The sequence below is a fragment of the Chaetodon trifascialis genome, chromosome 16, assembly GCF_039877785.1.
Source record: "Chaetodon trifascialis isolate fChaTrf1 chromosome 16, fChaTrf1.hap1, whole genome shotgun sequence".
In the NCBI taxonomy this organism is placed as follows: Eukaryota; Metazoa; Chordata; class Actinopteri; order Chaetodontiformes; family Chaetodontidae; genus Chaetodon; species Chaetodon trifascialis.
Genome location: NC_092071.1, coordinates 11,177,928 through 11,200,195, shown reverse-complemented (window position 1 = coordinate 11,200,195; position 22,268 = coordinate 11,177,928). Strand labels below are relative to the sequence as shown.

Below are 22,268 nucleotides of genomic sequence, written 5' to 3'. Positions count from 1 at the left end.
AACGGAGTCTAAACATGGACTTCTCGGCCACAAGAATTAAACAGGCTGGTTCTGCTGTGAAACCACGGCTGTGACTGTTCACATTTTTGTGGGGGTAAAGTGAGCTGTGAGGAAAGAAATCCAAATGAGAGCGCTGTCCGCCACGGCAGCTCGGAGGAATCAGGAAAGTGTAAATACCGTCTGTGCGGAGGGACAGGCTGTCATAATTCACAACTGGGTCACTTTATCAAACAACGAGAAGTGGAATAAAACCAGACAACTGAACTGGTGTGTAATTTGCTGATGAAAGCAACAAACCCTCCAGAACCCTCAGATCATCAGGTGCTGGTCTCTGGTGGAGGTGCGTTCAGCTCTGCAGCAAAGTGCCTGATGTGCGACAGCTGTCCCGTCTTTTAAAAGCAAGCTTTGAAATGTAGGTAATATGTGTTCATGTTTTCTGTTAGTTTGTTCATATTTGCTGTGTGTGAAGCACATTGAGCTCGTTATTGTATGAAATGCTATACAAATACATTTGATTTGATCTTGTGACTTCATTTAGAGGACAAAAAGGTCTGAAAAAACATCGCTTATGAATGAAAGCTCACGTTGTTAATGTGAAAGACAAACATGGTGACTCATAAGTCACCAGTGTTTCAAATTAGGTGCTGTACTTTTCCTTCAAGAGTTCAGGAGATTGCCTGCTGTTGTTTCTAAACACAAGGCCAAATGCTGCTTTCAAGTGACGTCCCATAAAGTCGTGCATTCCAGCGCCATTAGTGTGGAACAATTTAGTTTTCCAATTTGTTTGACCGTCTCATCTATTTATTTATATATTCATAGTTTATTCGTAACTTTCATGTACTTTTTTTCATTATCTTGTGTATGTGTGTGTTATGTATGAATGCAGGATGTTTAGGGAAGAGCCAACCAGCCTCAACACGAGCCTTGATCAGTTAATGAAGTGCTCAGACTTTTGGAAGCGCTGTGTCATACCCGATGGGTCAAGCTATGTATAATGAAACAGGAAAAAAATACGCGTCTTCAAAATAAAGGCACAGTCGTCGTTGGAGGCGGAAGAGCATTAGTATCAAACTCGACTTTTGTACTTTGTTGTTGTTACTTTTATTTTCCCAATTAACTAAATAAGTGTTTGGTCGTCAGATAAAAGTGAAAAATGCCAATTTTCCAGAGCCATGGTGATGTTTTCAAATTGTTTTGTCTAACCAACAGTCTAAATCCCAAAATATGCTCAATGTCCAACTATTCACAATTATATAAAGTTGCCATTTATGCTCGATAAATTACTTTTCAAAAGTTCTCAAAATATCACTTAATTTTCTGTCAACCAATTAAATGATTTAACAGTCCACAATCAGGACTACTAATTAATGCGTTTTTATGCTATATAGTGCATGTACAATGACAAAAGCAGCAGGTTTTGCTTAATAAAGGACTTAAAACGATCATCCAACAAAACAGACATAAAATATTCCTGCTGAAGGGTTTTACTTTGGCCAAAGGACACCGGAAGTCTTCTTGTGTTAACGTCTCTGCCTTGACAGCGGTCGGACGTTATTAAAGCTGCTGACGTGAGTCGGTGAATATAAACAGCAGCAGCCGCAGCAGCAGCAGCAGGAGGTGCAGGGAAGAAAGTGACACCATGACAATAAGCGAGCTGCTCCTCAGCGGGATGACTGTGACCCGGGTGGAGGAGTTCCTCCGAAAGCCTCCGGCCGGCTTCACCGTGGAGGCTCTCGGCTCCGGCTACAGAGTCCACAGCGATCCGGAGGAGAGCCTGGTGCTCATTGATGACTTCGACTCCTGCAGAGGAAAAATAGTTTTCCAGAACTCTACGGGAAGGTGAGAAACAAGATTTATATATTCAAACACATACTGACATTCAGCTGATCTTAAACTGGTTTGTTTTCCACGACAGGAAAGTTAAGATGCACAATCTGTGGGAGTACACCAGCACGAGAAAGAGACTGCTGTCCAAGAGGATCTATGTGCTGATGTCTGCCTGCGAGGAAAGCCGCTCAGTGGCCAACAAAAAGGCGTTCAGAGAGGCCAGAGGTAACTTCACAGAGTGAACTGTGTGTAATTACACAGTGAAAAAAAAAAAAAGAAATGGTCCTCATAGGCAACAGTGGCTTTTTCGTTTTCGTTTGCACAAAACTGTATTTTTGAACCCAGTGTGTGCTCCACAGCTTCGGGCTGCTAAATGCCGCATGCAGTTTGGTGGCATGGGTGACTCATGCTGGCCTCCAAACTTGGGGCCTTTGCAGTGGGTGGAGTAGAGAAATTACAATGGCACCACAGTGCTTGCACCACATGACGGCATGCTCTCCCTGTGAATTATCCTGACCGCTGCATCAGTGCTGCAGCAGTACGTGGTGTCCATTGATGGCAGCAATCCTTTCATCAGGTGGCAGATGGAGAGAGGCCTGGACTGGACCATCTCGTCTGTTTTTGGGGAAAGCTACAAGGTGGATGTAAGCAGGACTTTGTGCTCTTATTGTCACTTTCTACATTGTTCTGTGCATGATTTGTCCTTGAGAAGTGACTTTTCTTCATGTCAGGTTGACTTGACTGAGCTTCTGGAGAGCTGGGCAGCAAAAAACATCCACATCATAACCGAGAAGGGAATAAAAGTCAAACCTGTGTGGAGAGACGCCTCCTTCACCCTCATATACCACTCTGATGCCCTCTTTGACTTCCCACACTGGTTTGGCTTCAGCAAAAGAAAGTTTAAGGTAAATGCCTCTTCCTCTTCTGCTCACCTCTCTCTTCATTTGTGAATGCGAACTTGTCTAACTTGTCCTCTCTGCTCATATCTGTTACCATTAAAGCTGAGCCTGACATGAGCCAGCAGAGGATGGCGAGCAAGTCGGGTTTATCCACTCAGGTTTTGATGGAGTCTGCTTCCTCAAGAGGGTCTGTTGATTGACAGATGAATACCAGCCTGCCAGGTGAAGGACCAGCCTTCCTCTTTGGACTGTAGGAACTACTTTATAATCGCTGTTTGGGTCCAAATATGTCCCCAGTTCAGTGGATGGAAGTCCACTGACACGGACTGACAAGGAAATTCTGAAAGCCATGAAGGTTATTTCAGCAAATCCTGTGTCTTAATTTGATTTTAAAGGCATTTTTTAAACCATTTTACTTGATTTACAACAGTTGGATGATGGGTTGAATCTGCAGGAATCAGAGATTTGTAGACTTTTGCACTTTTGATACAGCGTTTGTTTGTGAGATGTTTTTATTTTTCTTTTTTACCAAACTCAAATACAATAAATGCTCTTTTACAACAACAAAAATGTGTGAGTTGTAATTCAGTTTCATACAGTGAAAAGATGAATGTGGAGGAAGTGTTGCTGTAACAAACTGGACTAAGGCAGGAGGAGGAGAGCGGATGCAGCGCTGGTGATGGTCTCCACATATTCTTTGTAGTCGCTGCCGTAGTGACGCGTCAGCAGGTAGTTGAAGATGCCCACGACGCACATCAGGAACAGGAAGAAGATGATGCGTTTTCCAAACAGGTAGCCGGGGGTGCTGTAAAAGAAATTCAAGAAAAGAGCAGTCAGAGGACGGCCTGTGAAGACACGCAGAACAATCTGAGCGGTTCATCTACCTTTGAGAGGTCTGGCCCATGTATCCAACAAAGTACTTCTGCCTCACGACAAGATAGATGATCCCAGCAAAGGCAGCAGGAGCTAAAAACAGATGAGAGAAAAACACCAAAAAACACTCAATCCTGGATAAAATAATACACTATATGGCCAGAAGTATATGGACACTCCTGACCACTTTTGCTCTTGTTTTATTATGTTGCAATGCAGTCACATTTTTGTATTTATATTATCTTGATGTAAAATCTTTTAATATACTATTTTAATGTGCGACGAGTTAAACGTCCATTATTTTTTCTGTCAGCTGTAACAGTTCATTATCAGTATTCTCAGTGAATCATGTATTGCCATTAAGAGTGTAAATATGTTAAAAGTTGCAGAAAAAACAAGACAGTGCATCCGAATGTGAATTTATGAAGTCAATAAATTCTGCAGGGAGCAACAACAAACACTTGTCTCATCATGTCTGCTGTCAAACAGGACATTTATTGCTTGCCTGGCCATCTGGGACCAGTTCCACATCTACCATGTGTACAAAGGTCCATGAAGAGATGGTTTTCTAGGTTTAGTGGCCTCCATTGATCCCATAAAACACCTCTGGGGTGAGTTTAGAGATCAACTGATCGTCCCACAATAAGTCAACGCCTGAAATGGCTCATTTTCATGCTCCTGAAAGAGAGCAAATCCCTGCAGCCAGGTCACAGAGCCTTGTGGAAATCCTTCTCTGAACTATTTTAATGGCAGTGAGATGTTAACAGATCACATTTTTCCACATGCTTTTGGTTGCGCCGGGTGAATGTTGCCAATTTGAGGCGCAGTTCTGGATTTTTACTGCGTCTCAAGCAGTGAAGACGTCATCTATACATAGAAATGAAACCTATCGAACAAAAACTACTCTTAGGTGTCTGCCTGTCTGTCTTGTCTCAGTGGAATTTACTCTATGAGGGTGCGTCGCGTTTACAATTCAAAAGAGTGGCTGCCTCCTCTACAGTAACTGATTAATGATTACCTTGACTGAGACACAGACCGGCACACCACATCACTGCCAGGAAAGTGGGATAAGCATCCATGCAGTTACGACTGGAAGAAGCGTAAACAAGAAGCGTAATTAGGACATTTCAAGGAAGTCACCTGCAACGAGAAGCTATGAGGCAACCTGCTACAGACGGACGCCGCGGCCTTTTTCTACAGCTGTTTGGAAATGTGTTGAAAGTGCAGAGCAGGAGCGGCTGCGAAGAGTCAAAGATCCAAGGGATGAAAACAGTCCATGAGCTGCAAAAGCCAGTGTGGCTTTGTGACTGTTGGTGGAACAAAGTTGAAATGGGAAGCCAGGAAAAACTGAGCCCTCTCTCAGAGTCAGCGCGTACTGGCTGGTGCAATAAATTGCAATAATCAGTACAGTATGTTGCACAGAGCCGTGTCTCTCAGAGCTGTGGCGCTCAACCTGCATACAAGGAGTCCCGAGAGAAGTCAGAAGGGTCTTAGCTGATCTGCTTTCATGTATTTTTACCTTGTTTACCACTAAAACTACACAATCTGAGGAGGCAAAATTTGTCTTTGGGTGAAGTTTTCACAACTTGTGTCTACACTAAAGCCTCAACCTCTGATCAGGGATCACATGAAGACTAAAAGAAAGATGGATCACCAAATGTTTGCATCACGTTTTAAAGGCAAACATTTGTTTTTTGTTTTGTTTTTGGGAAATTCCTTACGTTACTTACAAGACAGGATGTGGCTCAGATATTTCCTTTAAAAAACAGGAAGTGAATTGTTGCTCATGGACTAGTAAAGTGACGAAGGCTGAGCTGCTGTGTTGCAACTCACGATTATTTTTAAAGCCTATTTTTCTGATTGACAGATTGATCGTGTAGTTTTTTAAATGTTAGGAAAATTACAGTATCCCAAAGTCTAGGGCGACACATTCAGATTGTAAATTTACTCTCGAGGTTTTATTAGAAATAAAATCCTTAACAGCCAAATTTCAGGACACCAGTTTGAAATGCCACAAACTGAAAGAGTGTGAGCAGTCTTCACTCCTTTAACTTTAACGGGACCCACAGATGACGATGAGTCACCTCTCCGAGAGGATGGAAAAATAGATGCTTTCCCGATGGCTGTTGACACCTTCCCAGCAATTATTCAAATGAGCGGTATGGCGGCTTTTTCCCTGTCTATTTGGGAGTGCTCAGGCAAATGAGGACTGCCTATTGATGGGGGTGATATTTGGGGGAAATGTAAAACCAAATGTAAAGTTTATGAGTATTATCGCAGGAGACCAGATTAACATAGATTCATCCATTGTTTCACGGTCATATATTAGATTATTACTGAGTATTGAGAAGGGACACTTACTTGGCACAAGCAACCCGTTCAAAGGCAGATTTCTGAGCATTTTGACTGCATTGGTTGCATTCCTTCTCTACCTTCTGGGCAAAGAGTGCTTAAAACACAGAGATCACCACAACACGATTTTAACAACAGTTTTTTAAAGACTATGACATGATTGACAGTTACTTGTAACAGCTTTGCTTCTGGCTTTCTCTCACCGTTCTGAAGTACGCTGATGAGCGTGACGATGACCAGGAGGTAAATGTTTTCCACTACTTTGCCGGAGTCCATGATCACTGTGCGAGCCGTGGGAGCAGGTGGATGGAGAGGCCGAGGGAGACGGAGCTTCTCTATCACTGTCCAGAAGTGTGTCTTCACAGCCAGATGCAGAGCATGAACCTGGCCTGTCCCTCTGTGACATCATGCACTCCCCCATCCCACCTCCATGGCACATGCATACTCCTTTGTGGCTTCCTCTTTATGTAAATGATGCTCTGGGTAACACAGAGGGGTGCAAACAAGTAAGCCTGCCACTTCCTCTGTGTGTGTTTGTGTGAGTTTACCAGATTGCACACACATACAGGAAATTTACATCGCTGTTATCGCATGATTTGGTTTATCAGTCTTCTTTGAAGGGCCTTTATGTAGTATTTCTGGCAAATGAGCATCACTAACACATGGGGAATCTGCTAATATATGACAGGACGTGCTGTCGACAAGTTGAAATACCAACAGGCCTTTTTCACGGCAGACATTTTGACTTTGCAGAGTAAAACCCAGGTGTTATCATTTCATAGCTCATTAATGCTATCAATTACACCTGTGTGCTTCCTTCTGTGACAAGTCAAAGGGTCTGCTGCAGTGGTGAAAGCTTTTGAGTGTATAAGCACATTGAAATAAAGCTATTTACAAGCTGTCTCAATGACCGGTTTATTATGATTTGGCCTACATACAGTCAAACAGCACCTGCATGTGCTGTTGGATGGTAATGCAGCTTCCTCCTTGCTTCTTTTCTCTCTCTCTGATTAATTGTATCGTTTTACTATTTTGTCACCACAGTTTAACAGATGTAGTATGCATGCAGAGAAAGCTGGACAAAATAATATTTTCCAATTGCTGGAATGATCCCATTAAAGTCACCCAACTGTTAGTGTTCAATCATTATTGAATTAATAGATTTTATAGAGATATTATAAATTAATTAATCTAAATGGCCAGACATTGTTGGCATAAATGGAGGAAAAAGCAAAAGGTTTTTAAAATTAGTTGTGCAATTTTGTTTTTAGATTTATTATCATTCATCACTTATGATCAGGAAATGTAATTATTTAATGTCGATTTTTAAATATCTTTTTAAACGTTTATTGAAATGCAACACAAAATGAAAATGTATGAATTTAAGATATGATATGTCTTAATTAATCACCATGAATACTGGAAAAGTCTTCAATAATTACACTGGCAGGTCAATGAGGGACGGTGCTGTAGATGAGTGGCTAGCATAAAACAAAACCACTGTGACGACTAGCAACAATGCTAACATCATTATCTAAGAGGAACATGGCGCTAATCCTGAAACCAGAGGAGGTAAACGGTACAAGAGCCTTGTGAGACCGGCTAAACTCAAGGTCTGCCAGAGTGTGCGTGTTTTCGCATAAATATAGCAAGTAACATATCAACATACGGAAATACCTGATGTCAAGTCGCATCTTGAAAAAGCCTTAGGACGTCCAAATAGTCAGCGCTTCCCATATGGTCTAGCGGTTAGGATTCCTGGTTTTCACCCAGGCGGCCCGGGTTCGACTCCCGGTATGGGAACGACTCTTTTACGCTATAAAAGAGCATCTATCTCGTTATGAGCATTGCAAACCCACGTCGTATTTGTATTTCTAACAATTAACCGTCTTTGGTTCATACAAAACCCTGGTGTCCCCCGTCAAACAATGGCCGCTAGGTGGCTCATGAACGCCTGCCAAGGCAGGTTAGTTGATGACCATCTCCATTTTTGTTTGAAAGACATGAAAGGAGGAGATAATTGAACTAAATGCATGCTGTCCAATAACAAGACGACACCCATTCGTTAAAGTTCATGTTTGTTTATCTGGCTGCGAAAACAAGCATCAAATACCTGCCAATTACATCAGCACTGTACATATCTTTCTAAAAAACATTTATGGGTCCTAATGAAGAGGCATTATGTTTGCTTGACATCAGTGCAAAGGGAAACTTGAATTACTTTATTTTTCTTTTAGGCTGTAATCTCCCTAGATGCCAGATTTACTGTATTTACAGGTCACTTAACTCTTCAGAATTGGTACCTAATTACTAATTGTGACATAAATAATTGCATACTTGAATGACTACAAACACTTAGATCAACTTCAATGTCTTAAAAAAACAAAGTATTTTATTCTCCGATTCATTATTTTAGCAAAATAGCACCAACATTTTCTTAAATTTTAGAATAGCTCCAACATTTTGCACAACAAACACAAGTCATTTAATGCATTTATTAAATGATGCAAAAAAAAATTTTTCAAGTCATTTGTCAAAATAACAAAACAGAGCAAACAAAGGGCTTTGACTATCAAAGCTTCATACGACCCAGTTACACACAACATTTACACTTCAAAGTATGGAGTCAGATGTAACACAGTGCCAAACTTTCAGAAAAAAGTTCAAGATGCATAGTTAACAAATGTCATGCATGATACAACATGCTCCCTGCGTTACAGCATATGCATACTAACTTAATTAACTCATTTAAATGAAGAGCGACATACAGTAAATACACCCAGCACCTCAAACTTGCATCTTCATGTGGACTCGGCTGCTGAGGACCAACGCTTCTGAGTGATAGATGAGGTGTAAACGGGTGCATTTTGCATAATTTTCTCATCATACCAAGCCAAGGCTAATATTATCTGCGCTTGGAGACAACATCCGCCCCCACAGCTTAGACGAAAAGTTCAAGTGCACTTAGTGCCTCGGTCTCCATCTCAGTCGGTCTCTGAGCCACGGCCTGCGAGAGGAAGTTGTCAAGGAAGTTGTCGGCGTTGGGCTCGTTCCTACAAGTGTTCACCTGTGGCGCTGCGTCGGCCGCACTGACCCCGCAGTCCATTGGGTTCACTTCGTCTTGCCCGCTGGTGAGCATCTCGAGGAAGCCAGTACTGTCTGGCGAGAGGTTGCTTGCTGTGGTTGCTGGCGAGAGCAGGTCAGAGAGGAAGTCGTCGCAGACGGAGCCGTCATAGGTGCTGGAGGTGACGGTGTTCGGAGAGCCCAGGTACGTGCTGTCCGGTCGGAGGCTGGCTCCTCCCTGATGACTCAACATTTCATTCAGCTTAGCGAGCTTCTTCTTCTTCGCCTTCAGCTTCTTCATCAGCTTGTATCGCAGGGCTTCAGTGTCACTGAGGCCCTCGGGGACCTTAGAGGACCGGCTGCTGTGTTTCTTTGAGGAGGAAATTTCAAGCAGCCCCTTTGCTCCAGGCACAGGAAGTGACGTACCACACGCCACGGTAGTGTTCATTAGGAATGTCTGCTGGTTGGAAGTTATGGATTGGCACAGCTTTGACTTGCCATTGAGGAGTGTGGGGGATGGGAGCGGCGGACTCGAGATGCTTGAGCTCTTGGCGCCGAATGCATTGTACATTTCTGCAGCTTTTGGCGGGAGACCCTGACTGTCCTCCGTCTTCAGCTGTGGTTTAGAGAAAAGTCCTCCAAGAACCTGCTGTCTCTTCACAGGGTTTGGGGTAGAGTGAATGGGACGACTGGGCTTTACTTGCGTGGCCGGGGTGGAGGCGAGTTTATCGGTTAGCTTTTGAACTTGATGTAGAGGGTGTTTGCTGAGCAGGAAGGACCAGCAGCTATCCTGATGTACCGCTGGCAGCATTGTGGGACTTTTCTGACTGTCGGACAAGGGCGAGGTATTGGTAGAAGACACGGGGGACGCTTTCTGTGCAGTTTCAACAGGTGGTGTGTTATCCTGAGCGGGAGCAGCCCTCGCAGGTGTGTTACTGATCACTTTGGAGGGCTCCGAAGAGGCAGACGGTGAAATGTGCGGAGCTGCTTTGGACGAGGCTGCTTTTTTACTCATCTGTCTGGTTTGGCTCCTGCCAATTCCTCTCCCTCTTCCTCGTCTTCCCCTTGCAGCAGGCGCAAATTTAAGCTCACTCGGCGAGCCGTCCTCAGGTTCAGATGCGTTGGAGGTGGTGGGCAGCTCAACAACAGGACCATGAGGCATTTCACTACCTATTACAGTGGAGGAGCTATCCGGTGTAGAGTCAAACATTTCAGTCCCGCCGGGAAGACTCACATCCTGAGTTTGTCCATTGCCGTTTCCTGGCTGCATTTCTGAATCCGCTTTCATTTCCACCAGTGTGAGCGTAATGATGTCATTATGGGAAAGGCCCTCAAAGGCGTCCAGCAGCGTTGTGGAACCTATTGACGTATCAACAGCAGCTGTGACCGTCGTGTCCATGATGTTGCTATGGTCTTCAGATGCTGTGAGTGCACAGACGATGGTGCTGTCACCGTGAGATGCGAGGAGAGACTGATCCAAAGAGGGTGCCAACAGCGCCCCCGCCGTCACGTCCTTGTCACCAGGACTGCGGATACTCTCCTTTTTGGATGGGCAGCATTCTGCTAAAGTGCTGGATGGAGAGCAGGCTGGAGGCTCTTTATCCTCCTCCAACTCCCAAAAGACAATGTGGATCTCCTCTGCGGGGACTGGAAGCTGTTGATGGGTCTTACAGTCAGGATGTTTCAAATCGTCATACTCCAGCCACAACCCTGTCAGGAACAGGTGCCACGACACAGAGTTAGAGACACATGCAGCAATGCTCATACTCGTATTATTACTATTACTGGAGCCTGTCGGGACCCAACAGCTCAGACAAAAATTAAAAATGATGAAAAGAGAACGCCTGTTGAATTCGGGTCACGCTCGGACAGAAAACATGTAGCCCGAGCTGCACTCTGCCGCAGATACATTCTCTATAAATGACAAGGAAACAAGCCCTAAACGGCTTCTGTAGCTTCAACACTGCATGAATTATCCAGCAGAATGTGCTGTTGGCTAACTGCGATGTAGAGGAATATAAATATCAACCTTCAAGCGACTCAACCATGAGCTCCAGCGTTTGTAGTTTGGAACTGCAAATATAACTTTAATTAATCCAGAGAAGAAGAGAAAGTGTTCTCTGACTTTCGGCTTCAGCTATTCACATAAAAATACTGCAACTAATGACAGCACGCAGAGCCGGCTGCTCCTGCAAGGCAATCAGTTGACCTACATTTTAGCAGTCAATGGTATAGATAACATTCACATATCAGTTAAAAGGGGGAGTAAAACCATAAAAGTCTATAACACTTACCATCAGAATTACAAATCCAGGTGACAAAGTGCCTCAGTTGCTGGTTGTACTGTATGACGGTGGTGACGGAGTAGTGTTTCCCCTCAAAGGTGAAGGTGTAGACTCTGACATCGCTATCAGGCAGCCCCTCCACAAAGTGCAGCACAAACACTGGAGGCACTCTGAAAGAAGAAAACACAAAGTGTGAATCAAACTTTGAACTGCACCATTTTTCTCGTTCCCACTCCTGCTGATGTGTTATCACTGGAATATGTGCGCTACCATAAGATGGTTACAGTTAATATTTGCTTGTGGACATTTAAATTTAGAAGATTAATCTCTAATTTTGCAAACAATTTACGCATCGAGTCATAATTAACTGGTAATTTCATTCGTCCAGGCAATCAGTTAGAGGCTCAACATCTGTAGGCAGATGACTGGTTAACGTGGAGGTGGACGCGTTTCTTTTAAATCCTGCAACTTCTGCTGGACTTGGAAAAGAGAATTTGTGTGTTTTCACACTGACTTTGTTGTGAATAGTCTGGAGACACTGAGAAAGCCCCTCTGCCTGAATATAAGCATTAATTATTCAACAGCTAATACTGCATATTAAAAGGACGTCTGGTGTTGACAATCAAGTTAGCCTCTGTGCTCCAACAACTACAACGTAGCCATTTCCAAAGAGAAGATGTCATTACTTTGCAGATTGTGAATTTTAAAAAAGGCGAGTCATTGCAAAAGCCTCTGTTAATGCACAACATTTAAGACTAAAGGTGGACACATTAACAGTTTGACTCTTACCCCTCCAGCACCATAGTCCTCCTCTGCTTCTTCTTGCGGCACACGTTGCACGGCGCCGACTGATTGGCATGAAGCGGACGCCAATCAGGACAGACGTTTGTGAGGGTGGGGAGAGTCTTCACGAGCCTGAAAAATCCAGCGCGAGATTCATTCAGGTTTTATGCATGCACATAAAAGGCCCAGGTAGCATTTAATAACATGGAGTGGTCAGCTGCTGCCAGGAGGCATGGTGGTAGTGTAATCTATGAAAACATGCTATTACTCTTGAGAGAACATTTCTACTACTTGTAAAAATCTACAGACAAACCTCCTAAATAGCTTTAGAGAACGCGTTTTTTCCCGCCATCAAACATCTCGCTAATTACCCAGCTTAATGAACTGAGAGTTTTAAGCCATTACTAGATATCAATCAACTATCCACTGCTCACCCTCACTTGTGGATAAATGAGGTAATGTGTTAAGAGATTAAAGGGAAAAAAAACAACCTTATTACAAGGAATTTATACCAGCTTGTCTTCAATGACTCATTACTTCATATATTTCCTTTTCTCTCCCCCAAACAAACCCGAGGCAGCACGAGTACTTTCAACACAGTTACTTTCTCTGTGCTGTTTATCTCTAAAGCAAGTTTCCAAAAGACAACACGCTCACTGATTCCAGCACGACATGTCGCGTGTGTCATGGCCTACCTTTCTTTTGAGGCACTTTTGCATTCGCTGCACTCGAACTCCCAGAGGAAGGTCGACTGGAAGAGCGGCTCCACGCAGGAGTCCATGGTAAGCAGCAGAGGCAACGCAAACACCGGAGTTTCCCTCTGGCCTGAAAAGCACAAACACGCAGCAGTTAGAGCGCCGCCACAGGGGCGAGTGCTGACAGAAGCTGTGTTTACACTCTCCATTTCCAGGTAATTTTAAAGTGAATGTGTGGATGAGATGTGGGCTTGGGGTTTAGAGATCACATGTGTCAGCAGACCTGAGAATGACTAGTACGCCTCTTCCGCCTGCGTCCGAACCGTGTCTGCACTGCTACCCCGTCTCCCTCTCCGCTGTCAGTTTGCAAAGAGTGACAACCGCTAAGAAAGCTTTCCCCTCTTCCATAAGATGTAAAGACTTGGCTGCATCAAGCAAAGCAAAATCTGAGGTTTGCACGCCCAGACTTGTCACATTCTGTGATTATCATGATGATAATGGTTGCTTTGAAACAAAGAGATTAACTCTTGCTTTGGTTACTAAACAGGGACTCATGAGCAGCAAGTGAGACGCCAAAATATGTCGAAGCACAAAACATCAGAGCAGAAAAAAACTAAACATTGAAGCCCTTTGAAAATTTCACATGGAGCCTTAATTACACGGTGTATAAGCCATGCGAGTTCATTTTGCAGACGAAACCACACAGACTACTCCTTTAAATACTTTCTTTTTGTCACTGTAATCTCTCAGAAAAGTGGCATTAGGTTATGTGAAATCTAATATTCATGAACAGAAGGCTTGAGGGGCCTGGGAGCGTTGTGTTGTTGAGTTTGAAAAGTATTTGCTCAGACATCTCTCCTTCGCTCACAGTAGCTTGACACAGTTTGCACACGGTTCCTGTTCTGCTGGTAGCTTCATAAACACAAAAGTTCAAGGTTCGGTATATAACTAGCATTCATATACAGTCATACTGTCAACAAGAAAAATAAATAATAATTGATCATTCCTGCAGCGCTCTTCAACATCGACTGCAGCCTGAGTGACTAAAATGCACACGTGGAGGCAAATAATAGTGAGCCTCGTGCACTCTGACCACACGCTGACATTCTGTACCCTCTCTGACCGAACGTGGGTGGAGGGAATCGCCGTCCACTCCTTTTGTCTTGTTGCGTTAATTGACACATTCAGGCGATGCTGTCGCTCATGACATGTTTGAGGTGTTTGCACAGACGTACCCGACGTCTGTCAACAACGTCAGCATGCAGTTTGACACTAATCTTTATCTATTTTTGCTGTAACTAATCAGGAAGTCTTAATGCGCCCATACAGCAATGGGAGGATCCTCCAGCTTTGGTCGCTCATGTGTGTTGACACGACTTGAGCTTGACTAACCGGGCTAAGCTGACTAGCATGCAGCAACTGCCAGATAGCTGGTGCGCTGCCAAAACTTTCCGGGAAAAACTCGCAAATAAACCTCAGGTATGACATGTCATGCATCTCTAAAACCACTCAGAACTCATTTGCAGGGTTGGAAGTAATGAATTTAATTTATTGTAATTATCGTAACAAAATTGCTTTTTGTGTACTTTCTACAATTAGCCTTTTTAATGACATGGTATTGTACTTGGCTACATTTCAAGTCGCATCCATTACAGAGTAAAAACAGAAGTCACATGAAGAGGTGCCGATAAACCGTGTGCGAATGGAACAAATGAAAGGAGACAAATGGGCCGCTGCAGCAGAGAAGAAGCTGCTGCTGTGTTTGTTCACCTGTCTGTCTGTCTCTCTGTGGCTGCAGGTGTGTCTACGGCTGCAGGAGGGCAGAGCTCCAGAGAGCTCCACGTACAGACAGGAGACACAGTGCATTTAGCTGACACTGAGGAAAGCATACGTGTTGAACGCGTACGTTCACTGGCTCAGCGTCAGGGGGCGTTGGGTGCAGTCTCACCTGAGCCAAGCCAGGCCGGGCGGTTTGTGAACAGTACAACAACGCCCAATGATGCACTAAAATCAAGCATGATGTCAGTATGAGAAAAGAGGTGGCATCTACTTTAATCAATGACTGATTTAATGCACCACCTAGCGAGCAGGCTGAGTGACACAAATCAAACAGACCCAAGATGTTGTTGCATAACCATGAAGCGCACGCTGGGTTTGGCTAAATGCTAAGATGCTCATGGTGGATCCTCCAGCTGTGACTTCTACGTTTGCTACACCGCTGAGGAACTTCATCCTCCAGTGATGTGTAAGGCTTTAATGCTGTTTCTGAGAGGCTGAGAGGACTGGTTATAGTGGGACAGAGAAGCTGGGAGGGCTGGTTACAGTGGGAACAGAAAGGCTGGGGGGACTGGGTACAAAATGAACTGAGAATGGTCAAAGAAGTCGAACCGAGAGCAACTTCACAGTGCACGAGGCTCAGAGAACGACATTCAGACAGGTGAATACAACAACACCAACATCAACAACCACTAAGTTGCCTAGCAACATAGCAGTGTGTGTGTTTGTGTGTGTGTGTGTGTGTGTGTGTGTGTGTGTGTGTGTGTGTGTGTGTGTTCTACACTGTGTGTGAAAAGTGTGCAGCGCTCTTTGCTTTAAAATTTGTGTTTGTGGCTGCAGGCGCTGCAGTTTATATTGTTCACGCATCTCTGTTTGCTCTGGTGATGTTTTATTCAGCTGTTAAATTGGCAGTTTTTTTTTCCACTTCTGTAGCCTCACACTGCTTGTTGCATCCACCGCGGAGTCCATCACGCTTTCATTTGTTTCCATTCTACATTTATAATTGATAATCTGTGGTATGCACAAGCTGCCTGATCTGTCTGTAGAAATGAATTTATTGTAGGTTTGGACATCACAGCCTGGTGGTGTGATGCTCCGCGAGTGCTGCTGGGTTGATTTTAACCTAAATGTGTTCTTCAACAGTGCCATCATATATCACCACATAGGTACCTCTTTCCACCTCTGTTCAGCTCTGAGCAGTGGTACGACTATTCGGCTGCCGCTAGCCTGAATCTGTACGATGCTGACACTTTTTTGATGACTGCAAAAAACCTGCATCTACAGTTCGAAGGCTTCATCTCGCGACTGTGGGTCAACAGAAACAGACATAAACTGAGAAATCATTTCTAATTTCTCAAGCTGAACTCATTTTACTTTTTTCAGGGTATGTCTTCAGTGTCTGCACTTACCCAGTTTGCAATGCAGCTTGGGCTGCAGCAGTTTGAAGACCGCCATCCTGAGACTCTGTAGGTCAGCATTGGCCTTTTGCAGCACGTGATTTGGCACCATCGCAACACCATCTAGACAGAGACAGCATCAGATGAGTCAACCGCACATGAAAGCACTGCATTCTCTTATAAAAATGAAAAGCCTATTCACCAGTGAATTCATTTAAAATGCTTTTTACACAACGGGATCTGCAACTTGTCACTGATGGCAATAAGATTGGTGGTGCTTGTCCAAAATATTTTCATTTCATGCAAACAAACAAACAAAACAGTGTTTTCTCAAAGAATACTTGTGGTATCCAGCAATGCAGGCTTTCAGTTTGACGCACACAGTTTCTGATGTGCTGCCCCCCCCCCACATCTACCACCATGCCAACACAGTGGAGCAAAATCATATTGCTGTTGTGTTTTTAAGAGCACAAACAAAGTTTCATTCACTGCTAAATGTACTGAGGCTGCAGAAGAAATCTCAGGGAAGGATATCTTAAAAACCAGGCCCTGTTCTTACCGAACGGATCTTAACTAATCCAGAGTTTCAGGACTTTACCAAGCTCCGATTATCCTGTTAATTCTAATCCATCTCATTTGGGTCTTCTAAAGCAGTCTGAGAATTAATTTGCTGAGCCTGGATGAAGTAACGCTGTGCTCTCCTTTTAAAACACAGGCTAAATGAGCAGAGAGTTGAAAACATTTTGAGCAATCATGACTGGCTGAGAGCTGGTCATGTGGTTGCATCGGGGTAATTGAGTCAGACACATAAAGCTCATGTCATGCGTGTTCCTGCTGTAATTTTCTTCTACTCTGTGCTTCATGACGTTCCCCCTCTCAAATAGTTGTTACATAATTTGAATGAATGCGGTTCGGCCTGTGACTGATGTTATTGTTTATTGTTTTAATCCGAGTGAACAGTCTGTATTTATGACGTTTCTATCATCATGTTGCAGTCAAATGTCATGTGTTTTCTGTTTCCAATGGTCAGAGTTTATTGAGTTCATGACTGTCTCTTCAGGGTCTGTATCTGAAAACGACTGTAATGGGTTCACCCCCAAAACATCTCTGTCGTGATCCAACCAACAAAAGTATTTGCTTTCCATTTTCCATTCTGCGTTTTAAGATTTAAGCATAGAGAGAGTTTGATGGATGAATACAATTCCAACAACTCAATGAGAAAAACTTCAAAATTTAATGAATGCCAATGAATTTGATAACATTGCACTGTTGTTCATTGAATGGATCTTCTGCAGGACAGCCTCCATATGCAGTCCCGGCAGCACTCCTTGTTTACAATGCTTGACCAGAAATGGACATCGCTATTTCATTTTTCCCAACAGAATATCTGACTGCACACACACAGCCACGAAGCCTTCAACGAACTTGTGTCTTTCATCTGCCAATGTGGCTGCACTTCTGACATTTGAAGTGATGAGCTCTTGCTTGCGTGCTGTCTCCCTCTCTCTGAGGACCTTTTCCACATGACTCTGTGAGTGTGTGTGTGTGTGTGTGTGTGTGTGTGTGTGTGTGTGTGTGTGTGTGTGTGTGTCTGAGCCACCAAAACATTGCAGCATATTTTTTGCAGTTCATTCACCTTCAGTTTTGTGACTCAAAAACGCTTATAATGGTTGAGAAAACACACATTTTTGTAAACTGCATCCACATTTTGGCCATTTTTCAGTCTTGTTGCTCAGACAAAAGCAGCAGATACATTATAATCAAGCTTTTTTCTGCATCATCAATGATCAACTCAAGCTACGTCAGTCATCCACGTATGAAGGACAGGACGCCAGGCAACTGAAACCAAAACAATCTGCACAGCTGGATACCACTGGAGGTACAGAAAGTGAGAAAGCACAGGTGGCTCAGGTCTTCAAGTGACAGCAGTAGCTGCAGATTGGTGTATTTTTACAGGCAAGTACAATGGAAGCAAAGAGTCAATTTAATGTTTCTAAATTATATGGACCGTTTAACTTACCTCTCCCAGGCTGTTGGTGGAGTTTGATGGCAGCACAAATGTCTTCATATGACCTCATCAGCCGCCAGATGAACGACTGCTGAGGCTCGTCTTTAGGTTGACTCTTTCTCAAGTTCTTACAGTTTACCAAAGCAACCAGCAGTGAGTCCAGCCAGCACAGGTTGTCGCTGTTCCTCCAGAAAATCCGATTCGGAACAGGTACAAGCTCCTTCGCCGTTATTGCGGTAGAGGACAAATCGCCAGTTTCTGATTTAATGCCTTGTGTGTCCTTAGATTTGGTGTCATCTGCAGCCGGTGGTTTCTGTTCCGTCATCACTGTCTGCTCGTTGTGCAGAGACGATCGAGTATCGATTTCAGATAAACAAACAGACTCATCTGACAAAAAGGGCTGACTGGAGTCCAGACTGCAGCGTCTGTTCAGTGCCTCAGGAGGACTTTTCACCTGCGTGAAGTCATCCTTTACCTCTGATACGCCAAGAGCAACGCGGTGAGGAGAGCGCGCAGGCTCAATCCCATCAGCCACCAACAGGGTGTCCGATGAGCACTGCAGGTGTCCAGGTGAGACCGAGCACGTAGGAGGGACAAGTCCAACCACACCAGCAGCATTTTTTTGTTCCTTCTCCAGTCCACCATCCTCACCCTGTGATGAATCCCATCTGGTTTTCTCTGTAACTGGAGAATCCCTGTGGTATCCATTTACCTTTCCACCATCTGTTTTGGGTGCTGCGCGTTGGCCATGACTGACAACGTTTGCAGCAACATGCTCTGCTTGGCTGCTATGTTTGTCAGAAATACTTTGTGGGCCAAGATTATCGAGCCCACTTGATCGCAGATGTTTGTTTGGTTTGATCAACTCTTCCTTTTCCAGTGCCACGACATTCTTTCTTTTGTTCCCAATAGTGGGCTCCACAGGATCCAAGCTGGCCAAAACATCCTCCAAGGACCGGCTGACCAGAGGGAAAAGGCACTGCGTGGGAACAGGTGCAAACAGGTTAACATGACAGCAAACAACAACATGACATGAAACACTGCAGGCTGGTCGGTCGGTCAGTCGGCTGGTTGTGTGTGCGTGTGTCACAGCAGTACTTGGACTTACCTGTGGGTTTGTGCAGAGGGTGATTGATTCCTGCAGGTTGATGCGGTAAGAGCGCAGAGCATAAGTCAAGCCCTTTGAAGTGCACCAGGGACAATACTCGAGCGAAGCAGCTCTTTCCTGAACCTTAAAAGAATAAAATAATAAAATTAAGATTACAGAAATTGGACATTCATAAAGACCACAGACCCCAAAAATAAATGAGTTTCACTATTTCATGTTAAAACTTAAGATATCAAACAGTTTTAAAGGACATACAGAGATGGATGTGTAAAGTTTGACATTAATGCACATTAAATCAGTTTGCACACATTTTCATCAGATGAACTGTTTTTTTTTACCCAAATTCACCACCATATTTCAGCATTTCTTTCTTTTTTCTCTCTAGTCAGCCAATCACATTTGAACACTCATCTGTACACGTGCAATAGAGGAACAAAAGAAAATTAGGATGGGTTGACTTTAACTTGCTGACGCAGAGCATACAAGTAAGAGTAAGAACTGTGGTCAGATTTTAAAATCAGCTTTTTTGGATTTTGTACTTTGGTTGCAGATTTCTGCTCACCCGCCTCAGCCTGACCAGGCTGAATGGAAGATGTGAAAATGAATTTTATCAGAACCAGCAGGTGTGAAGTACTTCTGAAAGTAAATGAAACCTAAAAGTAAACAGTGTAGTGACCCATTATTTTCTTGAATGAATAAAGTTGAAACAAAAATATGTTTGTAGTACAGAACCAAATACTTTCGCCTTTTACTACCAAAGATTTCCATTTGTTCGGTTTTCTTTTGTTGAATTTGGATTGGTACTGCCCAGTCACAGTATCGTTCAAATTCAATTCAGCTTTGCGCAAGTGACAACATTGAGAGGAAAACATGAGCTCTACTGACTTTTCCCAAATACCCCGCCAGCGGTGAGGCCAAAGCCCCCAAACCAGTGTCTTCACCAGTCATTGGCAAACCACTCCTGCTCTTATGGTCCATAGCTGTCCGGTGCCATTCAAAAAGCATCGGCATGTCACTGCAACCTGGCTCACCTCCGAAGGAGCTGAGGAGAAAATACAGCACCACATTGGACATGTTACTCAGTGCCTACAAGTTATGAGGGTACACGGAAATGCAATCCACTTTGACCACAAATTGATACCATAAAGGTGTGTACAAGAATTCAGTGTGCAGTGATTAATGCAATATCCCTACTTATATTGCAGGGAAGGGGCAAAATGCATTTACAGTTTTGATACAAGTGCACATAATATAAAGATTGTGAGGATTATGTGAGTCCTTTTACCTGAACAGTTTATGCTAATATCCATAATATTACAGAAAATAAGGCAGGATCCAGGCAGTTTTCCTGTCTCTCTACACAAAATTAGCCTGAAGATATTTGTTTGCAGGCACACACGTGGGACGACCAGACCAGCTCGGGTATGATCTCCCACCTGGGCTGAAGCACATGAGTCTGAGCACTGGACTGCTGAAACGGGACTCAAAATAGTTCGTAATACAGAACAAAACGTTTTGCGTTAGGACTAGCTTTACATATTGTATTGTGAGCCACTGACTGATACAGTTGAAATACAAAGCTGATATCACTGAACGAAGGGACATCTCCAAAGTCAAATACATCAGATGCATTCAACTCCATTTAGTTTCGACAAAAAATTATGTAAGAAGACACATAACACTTGTTTCCCCCTTAGCTAGGCACTGCATTAAGACTATACTGACTTGCTTTGAATCCAATCAAACTTACTGTTGAGAAAACCATTAACAAAGCTAACAGGGACGAACTAAACTATCAATCCATACACCTGGCGACTAGCATGCTAACATGTTAGCCTAAACCCGGGAAAAGATTTTAGTCGGTCACGAGTCTTATTTTCAGTTTTCATGAATAAAAAAATATACGTACCGATACGAAATTCAAATTAGATTTTATATTACAATGTTGATCGGCGAAATCCATCAACGCTCAGCGGTATTTGTCGATCCCTGCCTGCGGAGAGGGTCCATGTGCATCCTTCCAGCAGATCGTGTTAGAAACGTTCTCTTTCCGCTCGCCGGCAGTTGTGCGGCGGCCTTTCTCTTCCCCTCCTTGACCAACATTAGTTCCGCTGGCCCCCACTCGGTAGTTCAAATGAACTGCAGTATCTTGTGATCAAGTTATTGTTCATACTGGTACTGTAGGTTTGTCTGGCACTGCCCATGAAACCAGTGTTGATCAGTGCGTGGGTGAAAGCGTTAAAATAACTTCGTACGTGTTAAAAGATCTTTTAGCACAAAGCATCTAATCACGTTAAGTAGCATATTATCATTAATTAATTGCAATAGGCTTAAGTAATTATTATTATTATTATTATTATTATTATTATTGATATTATTATTATTATTGTTATTATATACTTTTCTATCTAATAAAAGATCATTTACCCCACAGTAGTTCTGCACACGTTAGGGTAAGTCTGAGTTAATCATAACCAGCAGAAGTGATATATGAACTGATATGAAACAGAAGACTAACCAGACCAAGCAAAAATAATTAATTAATTAAAATAAAATTTCCTATGAGACCAAAATGATGGACTGATTGTCAAAATGATTAGCCTAGTTTTCTGTTCTACTATTTCAGATACACAGCAGTAAGTCACCTGAGATACTTGCATTTTGACATACAAGCTTGAAGAAATTTCTCCCCCATCCAGTCTATACTTATCCTTGAAGACCTACTGTATGAGGCTTCTTAAGATGTAGAAGGGTGGAGTTGTTTGGATGAGGGTGGGATGGGGGTTACATGTCCCTCTTTTTGGCTCTGTAATACAGCCCAGCTCTCACACCTCCTGTTCTTGTACCCCCCAGCCCACACACACATTCATAGACATGCACACACAGATCTCCCAATCCCGCCTCTTGCATGTGCCCTCCTCCCTTAAGCCCCTCCTGTATCTGCTGCTCTCCTGTCCTCTATTTTCCTCTTGATGACAAAATGAATTTGCATATTTTTCCCAGGGAGCGCTCATTAGAATGCATAAACCGGCCGCCTCCTAGCCTCATGAGCAGGCTTTAGCTTTCTGCCGTGGCATCTCCTGATGCAAAATGAGACACAGACAGGCAGCATCACAGGCAGACATGTGGCCTGAGTCTGGGTTGTGATTGGCATTTGGAATCAGTTCACCCGTCCCATTCTTAATTCAAGGATAAGAATAAA

The 22,268-nt window shown here is 43.5% G+C and overlaps 3 protein-coding genes and 1 non-coding gene across 5 annotated transcripts; 2 read left to right on the top strand and 2 right to left on the bottom strand.

Annotated features, from left to right (window-relative positions):
• Positions 1-1,531: 1,531 nt before the first annotated feature.
• LOC139344774 (mesenteric estrogen-dependent adipogenesis protein) lies at positions 1,532-3,292 on the top strand. Its single transcript, XM_070983148.1, has 5 exons — positions 1,532-1,839; positions 1,916-2,052; positions 2,356-2,471; positions 2,559-2,732; positions 2,829-3,292. The coding sequence occupies exons 1-5, from the start codon at positions 1,640-1,642 to the stop codon at positions 2,841-2,843; spliced, it is 642 nt and encodes a 213-aa protein (XP_070839249.1). The 5' UTR covers positions 1,532-1,639; the 3' UTR covers positions 2,844-3,292.
• A 13-nt stretch (positions 3,293-3,305) lies between these two features.
• Positions 3,306-6,422, bottom strand: alox5ap (arachidonate 5-lipoxygenase-activating protein). The gene is made up of 5 exons (XM_070983147.1): positions 6,155-6,422; positions 5,961-6,048; positions 4,618-4,688; positions 3,611-3,692; positions 3,306-3,531 (listed from the first exon to the last, which is right to left on the bottom strand). Exons 1-5 carry the CDS (start codon positions 6,225-6,227, stop codon positions 3,369-3,371), a joined length of 477 nt encoding a protein of 158 aa, XP_070839248.1. The 5' UTR covers positions 6,228-6,422; the 3' UTR covers positions 3,306-3,368.
• A 1,260-nt stretch (positions 6,423-7,682) lies between these two features.
• On the top strand, positions 7,683-7,754 carry trnae-uuc (transfer RNA glutamic acid (anticodon UUC)). The gene has a single exon. It is a non-coding gene; the product is annotated as a tRNA-Glu (tRNA).
• A 917-nt stretch (positions 7,755-8,671) lies between these two features.
• Positions 8,672-21,132, bottom strand: uspl1 (ubiquitin specific peptidase like 1). 2 transcript variants are annotated; one of them, XM_070982796.1, is made up of 9 exons: positions 20,976-21,132; positions 19,952-20,108; positions 19,067-19,189; positions 17,971-18,937; positions 15,963-16,073; positions 12,778-12,907; positions 12,089-12,214; positions 11,309-11,469; positions 8,672-10,724 (listed from the first exon to the last, which is right to left on the bottom strand). In XM_070982796.1, exons 2-9 carry the CDS (start codon positions 20,075-20,077, stop codon positions 8,893-8,895), a joined length of 3,576 nt encoding a protein of 1,191 aa, XP_070838897.1. In that variant the 5' UTR covers positions 20,078-20,108; positions 20,976-21,132; the 3' UTR covers positions 8,672-8,892. The 2 variants fall into 2 exon arrangements, with proteins under 2 accessions (XP_070838897.1, XP_070838896.1); XM_070982795.1 differs by lacking the exon at positions 20,976-21,132 and having other exon boundaries at positions 19,952-20,223.
• Positions 21,133-22,268: the final 1,136 nt, after the last annotated feature.